Source organism: Schistocerca gregaria, chromosome 5 (genome assembly GCF_023897955.1).
Source record: "Schistocerca gregaria isolate iqSchGreg1 chromosome 5, iqSchGreg1.2, whole genome shotgun sequence".
Lineage (NCBI taxonomy): Eukaryota > Metazoa > Arthropoda > Insecta > Orthoptera > Acrididae > Schistocerca > Schistocerca gregaria.
Genome location: NC_064924.1, coordinates 655,512,346 through 655,538,621, shown reverse-complemented (window position 1 = coordinate 655,538,621; position 26,276 = coordinate 655,512,346). Strand labels below are relative to the sequence as shown.

General features: G+C 41.6%; 1 protein-coding gene across 3 annotated transcripts in view; it reads right to left on the bottom strand.

The window, feature by feature from the left end:
- The window catches only part of LOC126272673 (PX domain-containing protein kinase-like protein), a 137,399-nt gene that overhangs the window by 28,451 nt on the left and 82,672 nt on the right, over positions 1-26,276 (bottom strand). For all 3 annotated transcript variants that reach the window (XM_049975690.1, XM_049975691.1, XM_049975692.1), the window contains exon 9: positions 3,713-3,836. In XM_049975690.1, coding sequence (XP_049831647.1) covers positions 3,713-3,836 — 124 coding nt within the window. The remainder of the gene's footprint in view (positions 1-3,712; positions 3,837-26,276) is intronic.

The window sequence follows — 26,276 nt, the reverse complement described above, 5'->3', positions numbered from 1 at the left end:
CATCACACAAACATATCCCACTTTACCAAAAGCAGAGCCAACCATGAAAGTGACACTGTACACCAACTCAGTTCGTACACAATCTTTTATGTGGGCATGACGACTAACCAGCTGCTCCTCCAACTCCACCTCCATCCCCCCCCCCCAAAAAAATTAAAATCAATAGCCACCACCTAACCATGGCCAAGAGCAATGTTGACAAAGGCCAAGAGCAAAGTTGACAAACAAAGACAGATCATGCTACTCAGATAAGCATTGATGACATCATGCTCAACTCCGATGGCTGCTTTATAGTGTGTGTCATCTGGATCCTCCACAAAACCACTGTTTCTGAAATGAATGGCTATTCTCCTTACAACACATTCTTTGATCCTGTGGTCCTCATGACTTCTACCTGCACTAGCCTTATCCCACACTCACTTCCAATCTTGTCCCCATGCGTCCCCCTTCACCCCATTAATCTACACTAACACTCTTCTCTGTGTGGCCTTCATTTTCCTGAGAAAGATAGAGTGAATTTCAGATATTTGGCCTCTGTCATCTTGACATATTGTTGTATTCTTGAATACCATGTATAGGATGAGGCAGCTACTGTACTCATACTTTTTGACATGCGAAATATATTAATGCTAATCTTTTGTTCCTTTTGAGTAATGTCAATATGGTCTCATAAGGAGAAATGGTGTTATCGTAACCTGATTAACCACCGAGATGCAGGTATCAAATTCATTGTTTTCAAATTAAACTACGTCATTTTCAATTCCAGAATACTAGATCAAGATGAGTTCTGCCCTCATTATGCATTCTCTATTAGTTAGTGCACTGTGAACTATCTCTTCAATACTAAAAATCTTGGTAGACCAACAAAACATTTACTTAATAATGATACAACAACAACAAATATTTCAGAAGAAGGATTAAATGAACTTCAGCTTTTGTACTAATATGCCTTACCAACTCAAGACTGATTTCATCATATTTCACTCAAACATATAGTAAGGCTGTAAACCATACCAACACAGACTTTCAGTCCACTGTACTCTTTCAAATCTTCATAAAGACATTATACAATTAACTAAATATATCCCATCTCAGCAAAGCAGATCATTGTTGAGAGAAGCATAAAATTCTGGATGGTGTGTATTCAATCGACCACAAGAGTATTTGGAAAATCTAATTTTAAACGCACACCATTGCTCCTCTTAGAATTTTTACGTAATTACCTTCAAAAATGTTCATAAAAATATTTTCCTTTTTCATATTTGAATATTTCCTTACTTTCTGGCCCACAATCATTTTAATAATCTTTGTGGGATTGTTTTAAATGGCTGCACACATTAGGTGTTTCCTTAACAATGGCTTAAGGCTGTCCACACAAGTACGAACAGCTTGCAGGAGTGCTCTATTCTTTCGAATGACTGCCTCATGTCACAGCTCTATTTTGAGATATCTGGAAAATATTAATTTTCTGTGAACTCCGCTGATTCTCTGTTTAATACAAAGCATATTATAACGCAGAGTACATCCACTCACTGTGACCGCTTCAACCACATCCTCATGTCCTACTACAATAGCAATGTAACAACCGGAGAGAGCACACTTGGAAGAAGCTCCAATTAGTGTTTTCTGTAGTTAGCTCCAACAAGGGACACTGACTGAAAAGAAATGACGGAATGGCTAACAAGTGCTAAATTTTCTGGATGTAAAATTCCAGTACTGCCAATATACACAATTAAAAGTGAAAAAAAATTATTTCTTGTCTTTGGAATTATCAGTTCCTTCCTCAGGGAGGAAAAAGAAACTCATTAGAGAAGGTTAGAAAGAAGGGGAATGTCACTCATACCCCCAGATGAAGGGGAGGGGGGCACCTATTGTGGGGCTGAGGAGAAACAAAGATCATATTTAGTAACCCACTGATCACTGTCTCCTATCAATCGTAGATTCGTGTTATACTTGTGTACGAGTGATCTGCCTCACCTTTCTAACTTTCCCCGTCCTATAGCACATTCCTTCCTACAGAAAGAATTAATAATTCTGAAAGGTAACACCAGTTTCTTCCACTTTCAATTCATCTATCAATAGCATTGTAATTATATCTCCTCAAGGCAAGTGCTGGTTAGTTACGCTGTTTCTTTGTAATTCTACAGCTGTTACGTGGTTAGGATGATGTCCCCTTACTACATTTAAGAAAATGCTAAATGCCAAAGGAAATGAGTAAGTTTTACAGCACTGTAAACTGTGTACAGTAGAGGAACAGTTAGGAGACTACGCCTGATTGTATTAGCATGACAATGCACTCTGTCATAAAGCACCCTCTGGGAGGCTATGGTTTGTGGACAATAACACTATGAAATGGACTGTCCCACCCAGCACCCTGATCTGAAGCCAATGGAACACTTTTGCGATGAGTTAGATTGTTGGTCTTGCTCCAGATCGCAGGTCCAACTTCACTACTTTCTCAGCTCTTGATTTTCTGAGCTCTTGGGGAAGAATGGGTTGTCATTCCTCCACAGACATTCAGGCACTTCATTGAAACTGTCTAAAACTCTAGATATTTTTGATCAGAAAGTGTATCTTCCATTAAACAAAGCTTAAATCTTTTTGGTGTGTGAAGGAGTGACACAATATATGGACTTTTTATAAGAGAAAAGTATGATTATTATATAAACAAAAATATCTCAAAGCATAACACTGGCAAGGAAACTCACTGTGTTTCTGAAACACTGAAAATGTTTTCTCGTTTCTTGCATGCCCTCCACTCATCCAGCCAGAATACAGGTGATACCAAATGGTAATGAATCTAGTCTATTGGTATTCCTTTCTACATCCTGGTATCTGGGGCACTGAATTATTCAGACAGCAGCAGCATACAGGTTTCAGGACAACAATTTTATAGCAGTGATTATTTTACGTAACTGCACTGCTGTCCCTGTAGCTTAGGTTGTTCTGAATTGAACAACGATGAAAATTTTTGACCCATGAAACTGGCATATCAAAAGAATAAAATAAAATGCTTTTTTAAGCATGTAACAACATCAACTATTTACCTGCTAAAGTGGAAGGGCCAGAATGTAATAACACACTGATATTTAAGTCAGTTGGACAAGGAAAGGACAGTTAAGCATTTATGGCCTTTAGACAATGCCAGAAGTAATTTATGATGATAATCACCCTCAGATGAGCAGACAGGTTTCTGAACCTCACAGCTCCAATGTGAGGCAGTTTATTAATTAACCACTGTGTCACCAGCGAAACAGGGGAACAATAATGAGGACCTGGGACTTTACAGATTCCTTGAGCAGTACTTTAGTGGCTACATTTAGAGCTATACTGGGTATAAGAAAATATACAGGACAGCTAAACACGGAATTTTGTACCTCTACTGTGCCACAATAAGCAGAGTATAGCTCAAAAAACATTTTTTAGAGGGCATCATGAATTTCCTTGCAATTGCATAAATCATAAAACTCAGAAATGGTACTTACGTGTTGCTACAGTTCAGGTGCAGTAAGCTCTGTTTCTGGGTGTTTGATAATATTTTTGCTATTAAAACATAGCCATCTAAAATTATAGAACTTTATCCAGAAATGTGTGCCAGTAAATGAAAATGAAACTACATGAGAAAATCTTTTCAGGCCCAAATTACAAAAATCCAAAGTAAAATGGAATTACACAGCCAATGCCTTCTTTTGAACAGTGTGATACAACATACCTGATGGTGGTGTAACTGTCCCAACAGATGTTGCAGTACTGGTACTGTTCGGACTTTCTGACCGTTCTGGTGATTTTCCATTGGTAATTAACTGTTGTTGTGGAGCAGTCTGTTCCTGTAGTTTCTGTGGAACAAGAAGAGAAGTAGAGAAATGAACATATGACACGGCAAATTAAAAAAAATAAAAATAAAAAAAACTAACTTAACATTGTAACTATTACATGTTGTAAAATTACCCATGTTCATAAACATACAACAGAAATTGAAGATTAGGTAACACAAACATTTAACAGATAGCACTTCTCTGTATGTGTAACACAAACAGCAAACTTTATGCTTAATACAAGTACAGTTTTCATTCTCAATTACTGTGACTGTACTGAAAAGAACTCAGCAAATTAATCATCTCCTGTGACTACGAAGGCTTTCCCGGCGTAATAATTGATAATATTCTTCTTGGGTATGCAGCCAGATTAAAACGTCTTCATGTTACAATATTTCCGCGGTCCAACTGGCCGCCATCTTCAGGTGAGAGTGCTGGTGCATGATCTCGCTGGAACTGACTTCCCAGCGCAAGCGGCAGCCCCTATATAGGCCACAGAAGACCCACAATGCGTGCACGAGAAGGTGCCATAACTGCCCTCTAGCGCAGTAAACATACCCCGCCGCCAGTGATGGAAACAGGAGAAATCGAGATATCGCTGTCAAAAATTAAAAAATAAAAATAAATAAAAATTTTTTATTCCGACGATACAACCACAGACCATTGTTTTTTAATGTCAGATAACACTGGGTCCCAAGTCTTATTTAAAAGAAAACCCTTGTCTCTATTAATAAGATTGTCAGATAATCGAATCTCTGTGGATTCTTTTAAAATACAGTCCCAATAGCGAGATGCAGGGGCAACCATTTGTGTCTCGTTATATAGTATTCTGTGTCCCTCGGTGAGACAGTGTTCTGTCACTGCAGACTTCTCAGGTTGAAGCAGCCTTGTGTACCGCTGATGCTCAACACATCGCTCCTGAATGGTCTGGATTGTCTGACCAATATAAGCCTTTCCACAGTGGCAAGGGATCTTGTAAACACCGGGCTTCCTCAAACCCAAGTCATCCTTAACAGAGCCAAGGAGCGCTCTAATCTTCGCTGGCGGACGAAAAATACTTTTGATGTGATATCTTTTCAGAATACTTCCTATCTTCGAGGAAATGCTCCCAGCAAAAGGCAGAAAAGCTACCGATTTGCAGGTATCTTCTGTGGTTCAGGCGAAGGTCCAAATGGGAAAGCACGACGGATCTGTTTATCTGTATAGCCATTCTGCTTGTACACAATCTTAAGATGTGTCCAATTCTTGTGTCAAACTTTCTCTATCTGAAATGGCATAAGCTCTTCTCGCCAATGTCCGCAGGACCCCGTACGCTGGAACAATGGATGACAGCTAGAAGCATGTAACGGTCCGTGTGCGTAGGCTTTCAATAAACACTGTGTCCCATTGTCCCATCATCCTTTCTGTACACCAGAACATCCAGAAACGGAAGCTTTCCATCATTTTCCACCTCCATGGTAAATTTGATGCTAGGATGCAGGGAATTGAAATGATCTAGGAGGCGGTCCAGAGCTTCTCTCCCATGAGGCCACACCATAAACGTATCATCAACGTACCTCCAAAACCAGGTTGGTTTTAAGGACACCGTCTTCAGCGCCATGTCCTCAAAATCTTCCATAAAAAGATTGGCGACTATTGGGGACAAAGGGCTCCCCATAGCCACTCCGTCAGTCGGTTCAAAATATTTGTCATTGAGTAAAAAGTATGTCGACGTTAACATGTGGCGACAAAGCCTGGTCGTTTCCTCATCCAGTTTCTCACCAATTAATTGCAAGGATTCTTCCAGAGGAACCTGAGTAAAAAGCGACACGACATCAAAGCTCACAAGCAAATCCCAGGGACTAAGAAACAAGGACTTCAATCTCTGTATAAACACCATAGAATTGGAAATGCGATGTTTGCATTTACCGACGTGAGGGCCAAGAACAGATGCTAAATACTTGGCTAGATTGTAGGTTAGGAGCACCCAAATTACTCACGATCGGACGGAGCGGGACCCCTTTCTTATGAGTCTTGGGTAGACCGTATAATCTCGGTGGCACGGGAGCACCAGGACGAAGTTTTTTGAGAACGTCGTCAGGTAAAGAACTCTTCTTCAACAGTGAAAGCGTCTTCCGTTTTATCCGTTCAGTTGGGTCGTCCTGCAATGTTCTATATGCTGAGTCTTCAAGTAAGAGATCCATCTTTCCCAGATAGTCATCACGTAACAGAAGAACAATTGCGTTGCCTTTGTCCGCTGGTAGAACTATCAGATCTTCGTCTTCTCTAATGGACGGGACGGCTGCCCTTTCGAGAGAGGAGATGTTACTCCATGGAGGTGTCGCCCGCCGCAATGTATGTGAGACCTCTTGCCTAATCTCTCTCGAAATGGCAGCCAGTTGGACCGCGGAAATATTGTGTCATGAAGACGTTTTGATTCGGCTGCATACCCGAGAAGAATATTATTAATCATCTCCTGCTTTTAACACTAATTGGAGGGTCACATTCCAGAAAATATTTCCACTTCATAATGCAATAATATGACATTTGATACATGTGGATTGTAAATTAAGAGGGATGAAGGTACAGGGGGACTTGGAGGGGGGGCGGCTGTTTGAGGCGAAGGGAAGAAGATGGGTGCGGGGACGGTGACAGGGAGACCAAGGGGAGCAATGTGGATGGTACATATGCAGTGACCGTGTGGAATGTGGAAGGCGCGGGGGCCGCAGGGGGGGCCCAGGGAGACATGTGGTTGGGGGGGTGGGGGCGGAAGAGGGCTCAGGCACACGCAAGGGACAGGAGGGTGGTCCCCAGCAGATGTGAGGGGCAGAAGGGGGGAACTCCAGCAGACAAGAGAGACGGGGAGAGACATGCTGCCTTGTGGGGGAAGGGGGGGGGGGGGGCAGCATGAAAACTGAGGAGGGGTGGGTGTTGAGGTTGGGGGCACAAGCTTGAAGGGGGGTGCGAGGAAATGCGGGCAAGAAGGTGGGGGCATGCGACGGTGGGGGCCAGCCATGCAGTGGCAGGGGGAGGGGCACGCTTCGTCATTGGGAGGGACACTTGGTGGCATGGGGAGGGACACGTGGCAGCGACGGGGTCTCTGTACGAGGGCAGACACTTGGCAGCAGGGAATGGGGTGGGGGCCACTCAGCAACAGGGATGGGGGGAGGTGGGGGCCACACTACAGAGGGGTTTTCAGGGGCCACATGACAGCAGGGACATTGATAGCGGGGCCACGCAACAGATGGGCAAGTCTCCGCAGGGCAATGGTTTGAGACTGAGGACGGAGTGTGTCCACTAGCTGGGGGGGGGGGGGGGGGGGGAGGTTGATTGGGCCCACAGGGGGGGGCAAGGCGACACGGGTCCATCGGGGGTAGGGAGGATAGAGGCAGCATATGGCCACAGTGGTGAAGGCGGCGCGCGAGGGATAAGCAGTATCAGGATTTGTTTGATGGCCTAGAAAATTTGAAAAAGGCTGATGGGGTAATAATCTCCTGTAAATGCTGAGGTGAGAATGGTATATTGCTTGAAAGAGTCTGCATCTGAACAAACCTATTTGCCTTGAGTGCCAGTGCTGTATGGCAGTGAACATTTGACATGGAAAGGTTGGCAACCATCAAAATCTAAGTATTATTGTTTGTCAGTAGGTTTAATGTGAACAGAAGTGTGTAGCTGACTCTTGGTGAGGATGAAGTCAAAATCAAGGAAAGTGACATGTGATTAAAAAAAGAATCATGTGAAATTTAATTGGGAGAATGTATTACGAGATTCCAAGAATTTTAACAAGTCATCCTCATTATGATTCCGTAAGACAAAGGCTTCATCAAAGTATCTGAACCACCTACATTGTTGTCTCCCACATTACTTTATTTTCCAAACGCAGTAGATTCTGCTTTCTACAATGACTTCCTCTTACTGTTTGCCATGTTAACTTTTGTCTTTTTGCACATCTTCTGCAATTGCAATTTACTGTTGTAATATTTTCAATCATATAGTCCACTTTTCTGGCAAAAAATTCTCATTCACTCATTACCTCTTGTTTACCCTTGCCATTTCTTATGATTTTCGTATGAATTTTTCTACATTTTTCCCATTATGTTCCTTCCTTTTTTTTCCTTGCTTGTCTTCCTTTCTTCTCTCATTTTCCCCACCCCTATGCTTCTTTATTGCAACACCTACCATCTCTAGTACTACTAACCCTCCTCTTCTGACATGATAAATCCCATTACGTAGTATATTCAGTCCGTTCAAAAACATTCTTTAGCTTTATCAAAATTAAGGTCTCAATGTCTATTTCATGGAACCCACCTGTCCCTGGGAGTTACCCTCAAAGGTCTAACATTGAAAGTCCATGTTTCGGGATGTAATCCTACTCTATAACAGCCTCTTACACAGTTTAAAATACAGCAAATCTCTTACAAATACCCAGCTAATCTATGCTGATTGCCATTCCACCAGCCTTTTCTCCTATCACAATATCCTGGAGTTATCTGCCCCTGATGTTTCCATGAATGGTATCATCTGCCAAGACACCAAACTGCACATCAAAACACTATCTTACCTTCTCCTAAACTACGTCAACAGCAGTACCCCCTTTCCCATCCCTCACCAGCTCCCTATGGAGCCACACCATCAACCACTACTACTCTCTCTCAAAATGAGTTTGGCTAACCTTCTTATAACCCACAGCCTTCACCACTGCCTCCCAGAGCCATGATCACAAGAACAGAAGCACACCTGTATTGGGTTCTCAACCTCTCATCTAAGGTATTATATCCTGAATTATCTGTGCTATACAAGGATCTCACTTTCTCAGCCCTAAACCTGCATCTACTCGTGCTGCTTAGGAAGGATTTACTTTCCATCACATGTAATTTCAACTGGAAATATGACTTTGCAACACAATTCCAAAACCATTCCAACAGCAAACCTGACACTGAACCCTGTCCTGAGTTCTAACCTCAATCCCAACTTGATCCACTGCTACCACCACAAAGTTGCCACTTACCACTGTTCCAAGAATTCCTTAACATTCCGTGTTGCTTAAGAACCCTTTCCCAGGCCCCTATAACATGACCCTAACCTGACCTCTGCAGAACTCCAGGCTCTTCATTCCCTAAAAGCAGATGACTCCTTCATTATCCTCCCAGCAGACAAAGAATCTACCACTGTGGTATTTGATGAATGGAGTATGTAAGCGAGGGTCCAGGTCAGCTGTTCGACACCTGCAGGTACAGCATCTGCCATCAAGATACCATTCCTGTGACACAAACTGACATGCAGTTCCTCCTTACCACCTTGGGCACCTCACAAGGGTTAACACCTTAATTCATAAAACTTTTTACTCCTTCCAAACCACAACACCTCCACCTTTTACTTTCTTCCTAAGACCAACAAACCCAATCACCTTGGCCATCTCATAATTGCTGGCTTCAAAGCACCCACTGAACAGATATCTGCCTTAGTTGATCAATGCTTGAAACCTATAGTACAAAGATGTCCATCCTATATTAAAGACACCAACCATTTCCTACATTGTCTGAAATCCAAACCCACCCCACTCCCATCGCACATCTTGCTTGTCACCATTGATGCCACCTCCCTCTATATTAACATCCATCATGTACATGGTAGTTCTGTTGCTGTACAGTTCCTCAATCAGTGCCCACCTGAATCCATACCTACGACATCCTTTCTTTGCTCATCTCAATCAACTTACACTTACCAACAAGTACTTTGCCTTTGAGGGGCAGGCATACAAACAAATCACAGGCATAGCCATGGAAACCATACTGCCTTCTTTCTATGCCAACCTATTCACTTGGAAAGGGTTTTCCTGGGATCCATAAGCTTTCAGCCCCTGGTCTGGTTTAGATGCGTTGATGACAGATATACCATATGGTCCCATAATAACTCTGATCTGTTGAAATTCTTGGGACCTCTAAATCCATCTTCCCAATTACATTTATCTTCATCCTATTATAAATCGCAAGACACTTTCTTAATGTTAATCTCTTCCTCACAGATGATCAGCCACACACTTCCATTCACATTAAAACTATTAACAAGAAACAGTACTTACATTTTGACAGATGGCATCCTTTCCACACCAAACATTCTCTCCCACACCACCTGGACATTCAAGGCAAACACATTTGTTCAGATGTACACTCTTTACAGCAATACACCACCATTCTCACCCCAGCATTCACTGGACGTAGTTACTCCACCAGCCTAGTTCAAAAGCTGATTTCCCAAGCTATCACAATCAATTCTTGTACTGTTGATTCTTCCAACAAACAGTGTAGAGTACAAGCCTTGGCACTCAATATTTGCCTCATTCTGAATGTATTTATCAGCTACTTCAACAATTTTATGGCTTCCTAAAAAATCATGACCTGAAATGAGATCCATTCTGTCTTACATTTTTCCCACCACATCTAAACAAAGTCCACATCTGCCCCTGGAAATATCTTACAGTTTGAATTCTGGTTCCAAAATTTCTGTCTTACCATCATGTAATCAACACCTTCCAGAGCCTCCAGGTATCTTCCACATATACAGTCTTCTTTCACGGTTCTTAAATCAAATGTTTGCTATGATTAAATTATGCTCTGTGCAAAGTTCTACCAATCAGCTTCCTCATTCATTCCTTTCCCTCAGTCACTATTCCCTTACTATTTTTTCTCCTCTTCCAATTACCAAATTCCAGTGACCAATCACAATTTAAGGTTTCCTCTCCTGTAACTATCTGAACAATTTCTTTTATCTCATCATACATTCTTTCAATCTCTCTACAGAGCTAGCTAGCATATAAACTTGTGCTACTGTGGTTGGTGCTGGCTTTGTGCCTATCTTGGCTACAATAATGTGTTCCCTACACTGCTTACAGTAGCTTACCTGCATTCCTATCTTCTTACTCATTATTAGACCTACTCCTGCATTACCCCTGTTTGATTTTATATTTATAACCCTGTACTCTCCAGACAAGAAGACTTGTTTGTCTTGCCACCCAATTTCATTAATCCGTACTATATCTAGCTTCAACCTACCCATTCCCCCTTTCAAATTTTCTAACCTACATACCTCATTAAGGGATCTAAACGTTCCACAATCTGTTATGTAGAATACTAGTTTTGTTTTTCCTGATGTCAACATCCTCTCATCCCCCGATGGGAGACCCAAATGAAGTGCTATTCTATCTCCATAATATTTTACCCAAGAGGATGCCATCATCTTTTATCCATAAAGTAGAGCTGCATGTCCTTGGGAAAAGTAACAGCTGTAGTTTCCCCTCACTTTCAGCCATTCACAGTACAAGCACAGCAAGGCCATGATGGGCGATGTTCCAAGGACAGGTCAGTCAATCAGCCAAACTGTTGCCCCTGCCACTACTGAAAAGGTAGCTGCCCCTCTTCAGAGACCACGTGTTTGTCTGGCCTCTCAACAAATACCCCAACATTGTGGCTGCAGCTACGGTAAGGCTATCTGCATCACTGAGGCATGCAAACCATGATATTTCAATTGACATGTACCCACTTAGGCCAATGCAGGCGAAGATGGGCAAAGCAACGACATCACTGCACACAAATCGTCCACATGCCGTCAACACACTGCAGCTCAGAAGAAGACAAGACCACTTGGTTCACCCCAATGGGGTACTGTTTACCACACTCTTTCAAGTTTTTCACCTGCCCATTGTCGGAATGAATGTCCCTTGGTGCTGCCATAAGTCCATGTGGGTCATCAATCTTGGTGACTTTGGTTACAAAAGGGACAGACAAGGCCAATGCCCTAGTTTGGAACTCCAGGTTAAGTGTTAACCAGAAGATCATGTCCCTAACTAGTGAGGTCCACATACGAGGTAGTGCATTAGACACACTTAAACCAACACTTGTGTGAGTGAAAACTGTGACCATGCCATCATCACATGCGTTTGATGATCAAAAGTCTGTGTGAGCAAATGAAAATGATCTCTGAAGTTGAACTTTTCAGGGGCTGCATAGGGTTTGAAATTCTGCATGATTTTATATAATACCGTGTTGCTGGATAAGGCAGCCTTATCAACTGGAGTGGCCAACACACATTACCTAGCAGTGCAGCAAGAAGGTGCAGAATATTCTCCACCTTTTCATAGACTCACCGAAACTGGTGAACGTCAGGAGAGAAGATTCTCTGCTGGCATGGGGGCTCGCTATCACTGTGGCTTGAATACAGAACAATTCAAGCATTCTGTTTGTGCAGTTCCTGCATCTGCACTTGCTGTACCTGTTGTTCCAGTATTCCAAAAATTCCAGGTCTATGGTGACCCCAAGTTAAAGAGAGAGAGAGAGAGAGAGAGAGAGAGAGAGAGAGAGAGAGAGAGAGAGAGAGAGAGAGAGAGAGAGGGGGGGGGGGGGGGAGCGCAATGGGGAATCACCACTGTCAGGATGACTGTAACAATGGAAACTCCGGTAGAGATATCAACAATGTACAAAAAGACAACCATTCATACACACAAGCAGGCACACCTTATGCACACATGAACGCGAACTCCAGCACCTTGGTCCAGAATGGCATTTCACCCCGAGATGCTAGAGTTGGTGGTCATGTGTGCATGGGGGTGGGCTTGCTTGCGTATGAATGGCGTGTGTCTCTCTTTTACTGGTGAAGGCTGTAGCTTAAAGCTTTATGTAAGTGTCTTAATTGTGCCTGTCTGCAACTTAACATGTCTTCCTTATGATAAGTAGCAATCTGTCTTTTTCCTACATTGTCAGCATGAATGTAGCTATACTACCCAAAGGGTGGCTGACTGAACCCCAGGAGAGGAGATGAATCTCGATGTGTGAGTCGATCTGCAAACGAGCAGTTGCTGGACACTGCATAGAGAATGAGCACAGAGGAAAATACAACATGGGACCAGCACGAGCGACTGACAACTGAGCTCACTGAAACAGAGTGCTGCATGTGGAGAAAGCTTGGTCCTTGGGCACTGAAATCAGTATTAGAACTACCAGGCCAAGTCTATTGCCACAGGCAGGTAAACATCTGGTTCCATGGCTCTGTCCATACCATGATTCACCTGTGCCTTCCGTGACAATGTTCTATATTATTCCGTTGCGATAACCATGCCAGCTCCTCTGCATCTATCTCAAAGTCTGCTAGCGGGGATACTAAATCGTTATTATGAGGTTTCGAATTTAAGTAACCCATCCACAGTGTTTGCAAATGAAAAATATAATGGCTGGCATTTGTATTTGTGGTACCTTTGGTTCACACTTTGCTGTCCACGAAACGGGACAAACATATCGATATTGTTTTCAAAGCTCAAAGCAGTCATATATGTCTTCAACAAAAATTAAATACATTTTACAAAATTCAGATATACCATACTGTCAGGCTCCTGAAGTTGCACAGACAGACAACTGCATATCCAGTGCCCTATTTATCTGTATGAGAGTAATCCACAGAACATCTAGGACTGTTACTGGTAGTTGATATGTGAACATCCATTTAAAGAAAGAGTAAGCTTACACAAGTTTAATAATGTTCAATACATGCACTTTGTAATCTGAAAGGAACAAGCAGTTTTCATTTTAGTGATGTTAAAGGTTATGTAGGAATTCTTTTCCTGATATCATTTATAAGGAACAAATTCAGCTCATAACTTCGTTATGGAACACAAATTTCCTCATTCTATGAGGAATATCAATTCACGATAATTTCTATTCTATATTTCAAGGTAGCTAACAACTTTTTAAATCAAAGTACAATAATTACTAAGCATTTTGAACTAAATATAAAACCGTGTCCCACTTAGATAATCCTGTGACACAAGCATATGTCTTTAGTACCAGTGTCTTTTTAAATTCATGTCATGTGTATCATGTAGACATGAACAAATATTGTCCTACTTTTGAAACCAAATGTTTATTTTGTAAGCAAACATTGATCGGCTCTTTATGCCAGGCACTCAGTGGTCTTCCTGTTTCTATCCTTTTTCCTGTTTCTGCACGCACTGGGTGCACACAGTGCAGGTTTTTGTATTTTAGGTGCCAGTTACACATTTCGACACACATTACCATTCTGTACATGGTTTTGCTCAATTATTATATCCAGACAGTAGTTCGCTCCTAATATGTCACCAGCAATTCTTCAACGTGACTAACATACCTCATAACAAGTGAGGAACTGAGATGCTGCACTTTTTTTCTGATGAGATTCTAAAATATTTTTGTGAGACTTAGTGACAATCTCTTGGGTAGTACATTGGTTCTTGCCAAATCAAGTAAACAGCAAAGAATATGAGATGTGACCATTCTAACCAATCTCTAACTAGCGTAACAAATGTGACACTATATGTGGATGGGTAGGAGGCATATCTTCCCCTAGTCACCAACTTTTCACCCAAAATGAAGTTCATGGTTCTTCTTTGCAAAGGGATTAAATTTTTGATTAAGTGTTAATTAACACTATTGTGATACTTATACAGGTACAAGGCATATGAGCTTCAATAAACAGAAATGTTGCTAAAGCTCCATCATTTACTAGAGGTTGATTTACGAACTGAAGGTCTAATATGAGAATTCCTAGTAAATAGTGACATTTTGAAAAGTTACATCTGTATAATAATTAGATTAAACTCCAAAAGAATAACCTAAGAGCAGTGTTTTCAAGGATTTTGCTAGATGGGAGGGGGTTACATGTCTCACGAAAACTGAGCCCAATGATCAAATTCTGGTTTCATTTTTTAAAACAGGACCCAGAACTGCACTCAAATAATTAATCATTCACATTATTTGTGACACAAACACTGTAGGAAAGTGTTATAGAAGAGAGTGACTTTGTCAGATAACATGGTTACACCTGACTGCAGCATGGTTACACCTGACAAGAGGATATTCTGCTGCAGCTTGTATACGTCTTCAAGCACTGACTCTAAAGTGGGTCTCCTGATGAAACTGCACTGCGATGTTCTGGTGTCGATGCAACACTGCATCAATAAACTTCTCTTACCAAACAAGCTAGTCAGTGTGAGGAACATCTAATTCTCCCTAACCCAATGTAAAGGAAAACTGGACTCAAGAGGGTCGTAACAATGTTTTAGGAAAGAATTAAATGTCCTTGGTACACTTCCTTCCATTGCTCATTCTGTATGTACTCTCTGAACAATGTAACTGAGTCAGCATCTATGATTCTGTGAAGCTTTACTTTTCATTTCTTAGCTAAACTCAACAGGGATGCTTTACTGCTCCCATTTGACAATCATGGCCAAATAAATGATTTTGCCATGGGGCCCTCATATATTTAATGAAAACCAGTTGGATTTAGAAATAAAATCATTCACTGCTGTTGCACTATGTCCTTATTGGGAATGGTATTGTGGAGAACAAACCAAAGCTGGACATCATCAGCAATTCTACATGCCTTTTATCAGCACTATCAAAGATGAAATCAATACTGAAATCTCCACAACAACTGATGGATAGGTAAGTGAAGGACAGTGACTAATGAAGGTTGAGGCCATGAGGGTTACGGGAAGGTAGGATATATTGCAGGGAGAGTTTCCCACCTGCACAGAAGGCCTTTTGGCCGAAAGCTTACTTGTTTAGCTGTATTTTGTTGTGCCCTCTGCAATCTAACATCTCCACTACATGATGAGTAGTCATCTATCCTTCTCATAACATTTGCCATTATTCCATCCTGGATTTTCAATTGTTTGGTTATTACTAAAGTACAGTATTCAAAGAGCTGCTCAATGCAGTACTCATTTAGATCTACACTTTTTGTGTACAAACTCACTACCTCTTTCCTTATATCATATCAATAGTAACGTGATGTTACTTTGTCTTCCTCTGAGTGCATCAGATTCATTTCTATGACTTCCAAACGATGTTCTGCTGTGTATAGCACTTCTATAGCAATACCTACAGATTTTCAGTTTCTTGTAGCGATATGAGAAGCTCATATTTTTAATTTAGTGAGCTAAGAAAGTTTCAATTCAAGAATACAGATGTATTACTCTGGTCTGTTAAGATTAACATCCTTTTTTGTTTCCCTACTGCAATATTAGACACATTTGCCCCAAAATAGGTCAAGTAAAAATACTGGAAATTAGTCATGGAAGTAACTTCATACAATAATCATTCACATGTAGATCATCACATGAAGTAAAACACTCTGCTGAGCAGCTCCTGAAGCTCTGGATTTACATATTTGACAGAGTGCCACAACCAGAGCTTGTCGTACAGTTCAGCAAGTGACACAATCTTCACACTGGTGTGAAAAGCATTCCTATTGCTATGTCTCCGGTCAGTTTCAATTGCGCAATTGATAATATGGTCCAAACCATTCCTGACACCCCCCATGACTGCTACGTAATCTTCATCACTATCTGTCTGCAAAAGCCCTAGTTAAAAGGTGACATTGTAGAGTCTGACACTTATATAGGCATCCACAATGGAGTGGGGCTTAGGGAGGTTGGCTGTGTGAGGGCACTCACCCCCTACTAGAATCAGGATACAGGTTTTTTATTCAACAGAATTCTCTAGAATTTCTAGCACTCATTATCTGCAATTACAGTAAATTGTAGGTATAACATTACTGACCACAATGAGAAATACTCTAGTTTCAGCAACCACAATACATCTTGAGTTTTTTTAGCTGTCACTCTGTTCATGGACAATTACGTCTATTCCTTGATGCACCTGCCATTCCAGTGCAGATCTGCAGTCAAGACGGATGTGACAAATCGGAGAGACATGAATTACCTTGGTGCAGACCTAAGCTGCTAAAAGTTGATTGTACTGGCTAATTTTAGGATATTTATATTAAAAGTGAAGAAAATTCTCCAGCTGTATTTAAGGTATTGATTTTATTTTGGCAACTAGTTTCAACATTGTAACAACGACATCTTCAGGCCCATACACTTGTTGATGTCAACTTTGTGGGGCTGATACTACAAGTCAGTGGTGAGATACGGATGTGCTCCGTGTGGAAGGTGGTTAGTAACTCCACACGGAGCACGTCCGTATCTTACCACTGACTTCTAGTATCAGCTGCACACAGTTGACGTCAACAATTGTACGGGCCTGAAGATGATGAAGTTACTATGTTGAAACTAATTGTCAAAACAAAATCGACTTTCTAAATACAGATGGAGGAATTTCTTCATTTTTAATATAAATTTATACCAGCTGATGTCCCACTGTCTTCAATTTCAACTATGGATGTATGAAGAAATTTAGGATAGTTTTGGGAGGTTTCCCACATTCATCCAGTTATGCAAAGGCCCTGAGCTACACTTTACCCAACCAACTCATTAAAAAATGTAACTTTCAAAACACATTTTGTTCAACTTCGATCATGTCAGCTGACACTAAAAAAGTATAAATCACAAAAATAATGCAATAAGTCCATTAAATGAACAGATCTGAAGTTTTATGCGCTAGCGAAGTGTTGGAGACGGCGCCAGAGTTGAATCCCTCTTTTCTACAGTCATTCCCTGTTTATCCAATACAAGAGGTATTGATATCGCATTTTAGTTGACATCCTGGTGAATTTTCTCAATCATATGACCTTTTTCCTATTTCAATTTTAATTATTTTGATTTCAGTTCCAATCTAACATTATGGAAATGTGGATAAATTATTTTGTGAATCTTGGATTTAATCATATGAGGCCACAATTTTGGTTCAATGAATCAAAAATGTTGCAGCCGTGCTCATATCAGTAACATAAAAATGTGCTTTATATGTACTACCCTCCCCCCATGAACCATGGACCTTGCCGTTGGTGGGGAGGCTTGCATGCTTCAGCGATACAGATGGCCGTACCATAAGTGCAACCACAACGGAGGGGTATCTGTTAAGAGGCCAGACAAATGTTAGGTTCCTGAAGAGGGGCAGCAGCCTTTTCAGTAGTTGCAGGGGCAACAGTCTGGATGATTGACTGATCTGGCCTTGTAACACTAACCAAAACGGCCTTGCTGTTCTGGTACTGCGAACGGCTGAAAGCAAGGGGAAACTACAGCCGTAATTTTTCCCGAGGGCATGCAGCTTTACTGTACGGTTAAATTATAATGGCGTCCTCTTGGGTAAAATATTCCGGAGGTAAAATAGTCCCCCACTCGGATCTCCAGGCGGGGACTACTCAGGAGGACGTCGTTATCAGGAGAAAGAAAACTGGTGTTCTATGGATCGGAGCGTGGAATGTCAGATCCCTTAACCGGCAGGTAGATTAGAAAATTTAAAAAGGGAAATGGATAGGTTGAAGTTAGATATAGTGGGAATTAGTGAAGTTCGGTGGCAGGAGGAACAAGACTTTTGGTCAGGTGAATACAGAGTTATAAATACAAAATCAAACAGAGGTAGTGCACGAGTAGGTTTAATAATGAATAAAAAAATAGGAGTGCGCGTAAGCTACTACAAACAGCACAGTGAACGCATTATTGTGGTCAAGATAGACACGAAGCCCACGTCTACTACAGTAGTACAAGTTTATATGCCAACTAGCTCTGCAGATGAAGAAGAAATTGATGAAATGTATGATAAGATAAAAGAAATAATTCAGATAGTGAAGGGAAATGAAAATTTAATAGTCATGGGTGATTAGAATTCGAGTGTAGGAAAAGGGAGAGAAGTTAACATAGTAAGTGGATATGGATTGGGGGTAAGAAATGAAAGAGGAAGGCGTCTGGTAGAATTTTGCACAGAGCATAACTTAATCATAGCTAACATTTGGTTCAAGAATCATAAAAAGAGGTTGTATACATGGAAGAACCCTGGAGATACTAAAAGGTATCAGGTAGATTATATAATGGTAAGACAGAGATTTAGGAACCAGGTTTTAAGTTGTAAGACATTTCCAGGGGCAGATGTGGACTCTGACCAAAATCTAAAAGGTGGGAATTTAAGGAGATGGGACCCGGATAAACTGACTAAACCAGAGGTTGTACAGAGTTTCAGGGAGAGCATAAGGGAGCAATTGACAGGAATGGGGGAAAGAAGTACAGTAGAAGAAGAATGGATAGCTCTGAGGGATGAAGTAGTGAAGGCAGCAGAGGATCAAGTAGGTAAAAAGACGAGGGCTAGTAGAAATCCTTTCGTAACAGAAGGGATGTTGACTTTAGTTGATGGAAGGAGAAAATATAAAAATGTAGTAAATGAAGCAGGCAAAAAGGATTACAAAGACCTCAAAAATGAGATCGACAGCAAGTGCAAAACCGCTAAGCAGGGATGGCTAGAGGGCAAATGTACAGTTGTAGAGGCTTATCTCACTAGGGGTAAGATACCGCCAACAGGAAAGTTAAAGAGACCTTTGGAGAGAAGAGAGCCACTTGTACGAATATCAAGAGCTCAGATGGAAACCCAGTTCTAAGCAAAGAAGGGAAAGCAGAAAGATGGAAGGAGTATATAGAGGGTCTATACAAGGGCGATGTACTTAAGAACAATATTATAGAAATGGAATAGAACATAGATGAAGATGAAATGGGAGATACAATACTGCGTGAAGAGTTTAACAGAGCACTGAAAGACTTGAGCCGAAACAAGGCCCCGGGAGTAGACAACATTCCATTAGAACTACTGACGGCCTTGGGAGAGCCAGTCCTGACAAAACTCTACCATCTGGTGAGGAAGATGTATGAGACAGACGAAGTACCCTCACACTTCAAGAATAATATAATAATTCCAAACCCAAAAAAAGCAGGTGTTGACAGAGGTGAAAATTACCGAACTATCAGTTTAGTAAGTCACAGCTGCAAAATACTGACACGAATTCTTTACAGACGTATGGAAAAACTGGTAGAAGCTGACATCGGGGAAGATCAGTTTGGATTCCGTAGAAATATTGGAACACGTGAGGCAATACTGACCTTACGACTTATCTTAGAAAATAGACTACGGGAAGGCATACCTACATTTCTAGCATTTGTAGACTTAGAGAAAGCATTTGACAATGTTGACTGGAATACTCTCTTTCAAATTCTAAAGGTAGCAGGGGTAAAATACAGGGAGCAAAAGGCTATATACAATTTGTACAGAAACCAGATGGCAGTTATAAGAGTCGAGGGGCATAAAAGGGAAGCAGTGGTTTGGAAGGGAGTAAGACAGGGCTGTAGCCTCTCCCCGATGTTATTCAATCTGTATATTGAACAAGCAGTAAAGGAAACAAAAGAAAAATTTAGAGTAGGTATTAAAATTCATGGAGAAGAAGTAAAAACTTTGAGGTTCGCCGATGACATTGTAATTCTGTCAGAGACAGCAAAGGACTTGGAAGAGCAGTTGAACGGAATGGGCAGTGTCTTGAAAGGAGGATATAAGATGAATATCAACAAAAGCAAAATGAGGATATTGGAATGTAGTCGAATTAAGTCGGGTGATGCTGACGGAATTAGATTAGGAAATGGGACACAAAGTAGTAAAGGAGTTTTGCTATTTGGGGAGCAAAATAAGTGATGATGGTCGAAGTAGAGAGGATATAAAATGTAGACTGGCAATGGCAAGGAAAGCTTTTTTGAGGAAGAGAAATTTTTTTACATGAAGTATTGATTTAAGTGTCAGCAAGTCGTTTCTGAAAGTATTTGTATGGAGAGTATCCACGTATGGAAGTGAAACGTGTACGATAAATAGATTAGACAAGAAGAGAATAGAAGATGTAGGTTGCACTAGGTACTGGGAGATGAAGAAGCTAGCACAGGATAGAGTAGCATGGAGAGCTGCATCAAATCAGTCTCAGGACTGAAGACCACAACAACAACATATGTACTACTGAAATATGGTTACCATTTAGGTGCCAAAGTAATCTAACCTGAAAATACTAAGTATAGAACTAGTAATATTTTGAGCTACAGTAACTTTTGTGTATTTCTTATTAAATTTAGTTCTTAGGGCAAAACTTGTTTTTAAGCCCACCAAATCATTTATCCCTGAACAGGCAGGTTTCGAATCGTGGACCCTCTTGGAAAAATTTCTCTGGACACCAATGGGCACCTAGCTTAAAAAACTCTAAGTTACGAGGGTAATCCCAAAAGTAAGGTCTCCTATTTTTTTTGTGAGTACGTAGACCTGTCTATTTCTACAATGGTTTACATCAGTTTACAGCTTTAACATTTAGCTGTTTTTCGACATAATCACCATTTCTGTAGATGCATTTTTGTAGACGCTGTGGCAGTTTTTGTATGCTCATGTCATACCAGCTCGCTGCCATGCTGTTCAGAAAGTTATGAACCTCTTCTTTCACCTTGTCGTCGGAGATGAATCGCTTTCCGGCCAAATGTTCTTTTAACCTAGGGAACAGGTGATAGTCACTTGGCGCCAAGTCAGGACTATAGGGTGGGTGGATGATTATGTTCCACTGAAACTGTTGCAAGAGAGCAACGGTTTGCCGAGCTATGTGTGGGCGAGCATTGTCATGGAGAATGTGTACGCCCTTGCTTAAGATTCCTCTTCTCTGGTTATGAGTTGCCAGTTTGAGTTTTTTCAGAGTCTCACAGTATCTGTCAGCGTTAATTGTGGCCCCAGTGATTCGGCTCCAATGACGAGGTGAAAGAAGAGGTTCACAACTTTCTAAACAGCATGGCAGCGAGCTGGGATAACATGGGTATACAAAAACTGCCACAGGGTCTACAAAAATGCATCGACAGAAATGGGGATTATGTCGAAAAATAGCTACATGTTGAAGCATAGCATCTGATGTGAAACAAGCTTATACGCAGTCTTTACACTGCTGACCATTTCTCACGATTCTACAGAATCCTTATCACAAAACTTATGCGAAGTCCACGTAAAAGTAGTGGTAAGTTTCTATGCGACTAAAAAACCTAGGCTTACACACTACTTAAACTAACTTAAACTACCTTATGCTAAGGACAACACACACACCCTTGCCCGAGGGAGGACTCCAACTTCCGACAGGGGGGTAAAGCCACGAGAATTGTTGTAAAAAGCCTCAAACCCTGTACCTACATCGCACAGCCCATATAAAAGCCCAGTAGTTTTCAACAGCTGTGGTTTTACTTGTCAATCACAATTATGTGTGTGCAATGCATAAAGGTGAGTGGTGAGGAAATCTGTATGCAGTCATAAAATTGCCTGCTGATTTGTCCCAACATGTAATAAGAGGTAGTGACGCATATTTTAGTTCTAATGCGAAAGCATGCATTGAGAACTTGGTAACAAGTGTATTATATCAGTGTGCTTAAGTTTGAGGCAATACTTTAGGGTTACATGGACAATGCTTGGAACTAGCTCCAACATTAAGAGTACATTAAAAAGAAAAAATCAATTTCCGACAAGTGAAATTTCTGTGATTGTGGTGCACATCGTCCTCTACTTATTTCATGTGATACTATATGCAGTTGCAGGGGATAATGATTTTCAATTGTGTCATGCTTAGGGCTTCTCCTTGTTTGAACATGAACTTCTGATGCTTGCAGTTATTCTTTAATTTTCTGTGGAATGAGTGGGAACATACAATTGTTTCTGGTTACAGCTCACACTTGGTCAGATAGCTTTTTTGCATTACACTGGCAAGTTGGGGGCATTACTTTCTAAAAACTAAAATGTCATTTTCCTTAAGCCGTCACCTCATTTTCCAGCTGGGTGGTTTGCTAAAAACATTAGTAATGTGTTTATTTATTTGGTTCAGTTCCAGTAGTGTTGTGGCCTTACCAGAGGAGTGGTAGTAACAGCACTTTTGTCCATACCCACAGTGCACTGCATGATGGGAGGCAACCCAAGTTTGGACTGTTCTGCACATTCACCAACTGCTGGTTACCAGTGAAATTTAGTCTCCTCCTGTATTCTTTGCCGTGAGTAACAATTAGAGTAATAAATACGCTTCTCTCCTGAGGGTACTGTGGCAGTACACTTCACTGTTGATAACAATCAGTGTTGTTACGGAATAGCAAACTGCTAAGTGAACCTCCCCACTCCTCTGCCCCCTCTCACTGCTCCAGAAGGAACTGTAGTCAAGTCAAAAGTGAACACATCATGTTGTTGTTGTGGTCTTCAGTCCTAAGATCGGTTTGATGCAGCTCTCCATGCCACTCTATCCTGTGCAAGCTTCTTCATCTCCCAGCACCTACTGCAGCCTACATACTTCTGAATCTGCTTAGTGTATTTGTCTCCCTCTACGATTTTTATCCTCCACGCTGCCCTCCAATACTAAATTGGAGATCCCTTGATGCCTCAGAACATGTCCTACCAACTGGTCCCTTCATCTTGTCAATTTGTGCCACAAGCTCCTCTTCTGCCCAATTCTATTCAATACCTGCTCATTAGTTATGTGATCTACCCATCTAATCTTCAGCATTCTTCTGTAGCACCACATTCCGAAAGCTTCTATTTTCTTCTTGTCTAAACTATTTATCATCCATATTTCACTTCCATACATGGCTACACTACATACAAATACTTTCTGAAACGACTTTCTGATATTTAAATCTATACTCAATGTTCACAAATTTCTCTAGTTCAGAATCACTTTCCTTGCCATTGCCAGTCTAAATTTTATATCCTCTCTACTTCGACCATCATCAGTTATTTTGCTCCCCAAATAGCAAAACTCACCATCTGCAGCATCTGCAGCATCGTTGACAGAACCGACTGCGGACCTTTGGTGCAGAGCCGGGTGGAGGGTCTGAATCAGAGGCTCAGACGGTTTTGCGACCGTATTGGCTGCAGATTCCTAGACTTGCGCCATAGGGTGGTGGGGTTTCGGGTTCCGCTGAATAGGTCAGGAGTTCACTACACTCAGCTGGCGGCTACACGGGTAGCGGAGGCTGTGTGGCGTGGACTGGGCGGTTTTTTAGGTTAGAAGGCCTCGGGAAAGTGCGGGATGGGCTGCAATGTCAAAGGGTGCTTGGCAATTACAGGACGTGCTTGGATCAAGGAACAGTCGGAATTTTAGTTGTAAATTGTTGTAGTTGCACTGGAAAAGTCCCTGAGCTTCAAGCGCTAATAGAAAGCACAGAAGCTGATATCGTTATAGGTACAGAAAGCTGGCTAAGGCCTGAAATAAGTTCTGCAGAAATTTTTACGAAGTCTCAGACGGTGTTCAGGAAAGATAGATTAGGCAGAATTGGTGGTGGAGTGTTTGTGTCTGTCAGTAGTGGTTTATCTTGTAGTGAAGTCGAAGTAGATACGCCGTGCGAATTGGTATGGGTGGAGGTTATACTTAACAGCCGAATTAAGTTAATAATTGGCTCCTTCTACCGACCCCGTGACTCCGATGATACAGTTGAGGAACAGTTCAGAGAAAGTCTCGTAACAAATAAATACCCCACTCATACGGTTATAGTTGGTGGGGACTTCAACCTACCCTCGGTATGTTGGCAAAAATACTTGTTCAAAACCGGTGGTAGGCAGAAAACGTCTTCCGAGATTGTCCTAAATGCATTCTCTGAAAATTATTTCGAGCAGTTAGTCCACGAACCCACGCGAATTGTAAATGGTTGCGAAAACACACTTGACCTCTTGGCCACAAACAATCCAGAGCTGATAGAGAGCATCATGACTGATACAGGAATTAGTGATCACAAGGTCATTGTAGCTAGGCTCAATACCATTTCTTCCAAATCCATCAGAAACAAACGCAAAATAATTTTATTTAAAAAAGCGGATAAAGTGCCACTAGAAGCCTTCCTAAAAGACAATTTCCATTCCTTCCGAACTGACTATGCGAATGTGGACGAGATGTGGCTCAAATTCAAAGATATAGTAGCAACAGCAATTGAGATATTCATACCTCATAAATTGGTAAGAGATGGAACGGATCCCCCGTGGTACACAAAAAAGGTCCGAACGCTGTTGTAGAGGCAACGGAAAAAGCATGCGAAGTTCAGAAGAACGCGAAATCCCGAAAATGGGCTAAAATTTACAAACGCGCGAAATTTGGCACGTACTTCAATGCGAGATGCCTTTAATAGGTTCCACAACGAAACATTGTCTCGAAATTTGGTAGAAAATCCGAAGAAATTCTGGTCGTATGTAAAGTACACAAGCGGCAAGACGCAGTCAATACCTTCGCTGCGCAGTGCCGATGGTACTGTTATCGACGACTGTGCCGCTAAAGCGGAGTTATTGAACGCAGTTTTCCGAAATTCCTTCACCAGGGAAGACGAATGGAATATTCCAGAATTTGAAACACGAACATCTGCTAGCATGAGTCTCTTAGAAGTAGATACCTTATGGGTTGCGAAGCAACTCAAATTGCTTGATACGAGCAAGTCTTCAGGTCCAGATTGTATACCGATTAGGTTCCTTTCAGATTACGCTGATACTATAGCTCCCTACTTAGCACTCATATACAACCGCTCGCTCACCGATAGATCTGTACCTACAGATTGGAAAATTGCGCAGGTCGCACCAGTGTTCAAGAAGGGTAGTAGGAGTAATCCATTTAACTACAGACCTGTATCATTGACGTCGGTTTGCAGTAGGGTTTTGGAGCATATACTGTATTCAAACATTATGAATCACCTCGAAGAGAACGATCTATTGACACGTAATCAGCATGGCTTCAGAAAACATCGCTCTTGTGCAACGCAGCTAGCTCTTTATTCGCACGAAGTAATGGCCGCTATCGACAGGGGATCTCAAGTTGATTCCGTATTTCTAGATTTCCGGAAAGCTTTTGACACCGTTCCTCACAAGCGACTTCTAATCAAGTTGCGGAGCTATGGGGTATCGTCTCAGTTGTGCGACTGGATTCGTGATTTCCTGTCAGGAAGGTCGCAGTTCGTAGTAATAGACGGCAAATCATGGAGTAAAACTGAAGTGATATCAGGTGTTCCCCAGGGAAGCGTCCTGGGACCTCTGCTGTTCCTGATCTATATAAATGACCTGGGTGACAATCTGAGCAGTTCTCTTAGACTGTTCGCAGATGATGCTGTAATTTACCGTCTAGTAAGGTCATCCGAAGACCAGTATCAGTTGCAAAGCGATTTAGAAAAGATTGCTGTATGGTGTGTCAGGTGGCAGTTGACGCTAAATAACGAAAAGTGTGAGGTGATCCACATGAGTTCCAAAAGAAATCCGTTGGAATTCGATTACTCGATAAATAGTACAATTCTCAAGGCTGTCAATTCAACTAAGTACCTGGGTCTTAAAATTACGAACAACTTCAGTTGGAAGGACCACATAGATATTATTGTCGGGAAGGCGAGCCAAAGGTTGCGTTTCATTGGCAGGACACTTAGAAGATGCAACAAGTCCACTAAAGAGACAGCTTACACTACACTCGTTCGTCCTCTGTTAGAATATTGCTGCGCGGTGTGGGATCCTTACCAGGTGGGATTGACGGAGGACATCGAGAGGGTGCAAAGAAGGGCAGCTCGTTTTGTATTATCGCGTTATAGGGGAGAGAGTGTGGCAGATACGATACACGAGTTGGGATGGAAGTCATTACAGCATAGACGTTTTTCGTCGCGGCGAGACCTTTTTACGAAATTTCAGTCACCAACTTTCTCTTCCGAATGCGAAAATATTTTGTTGAGCCCAA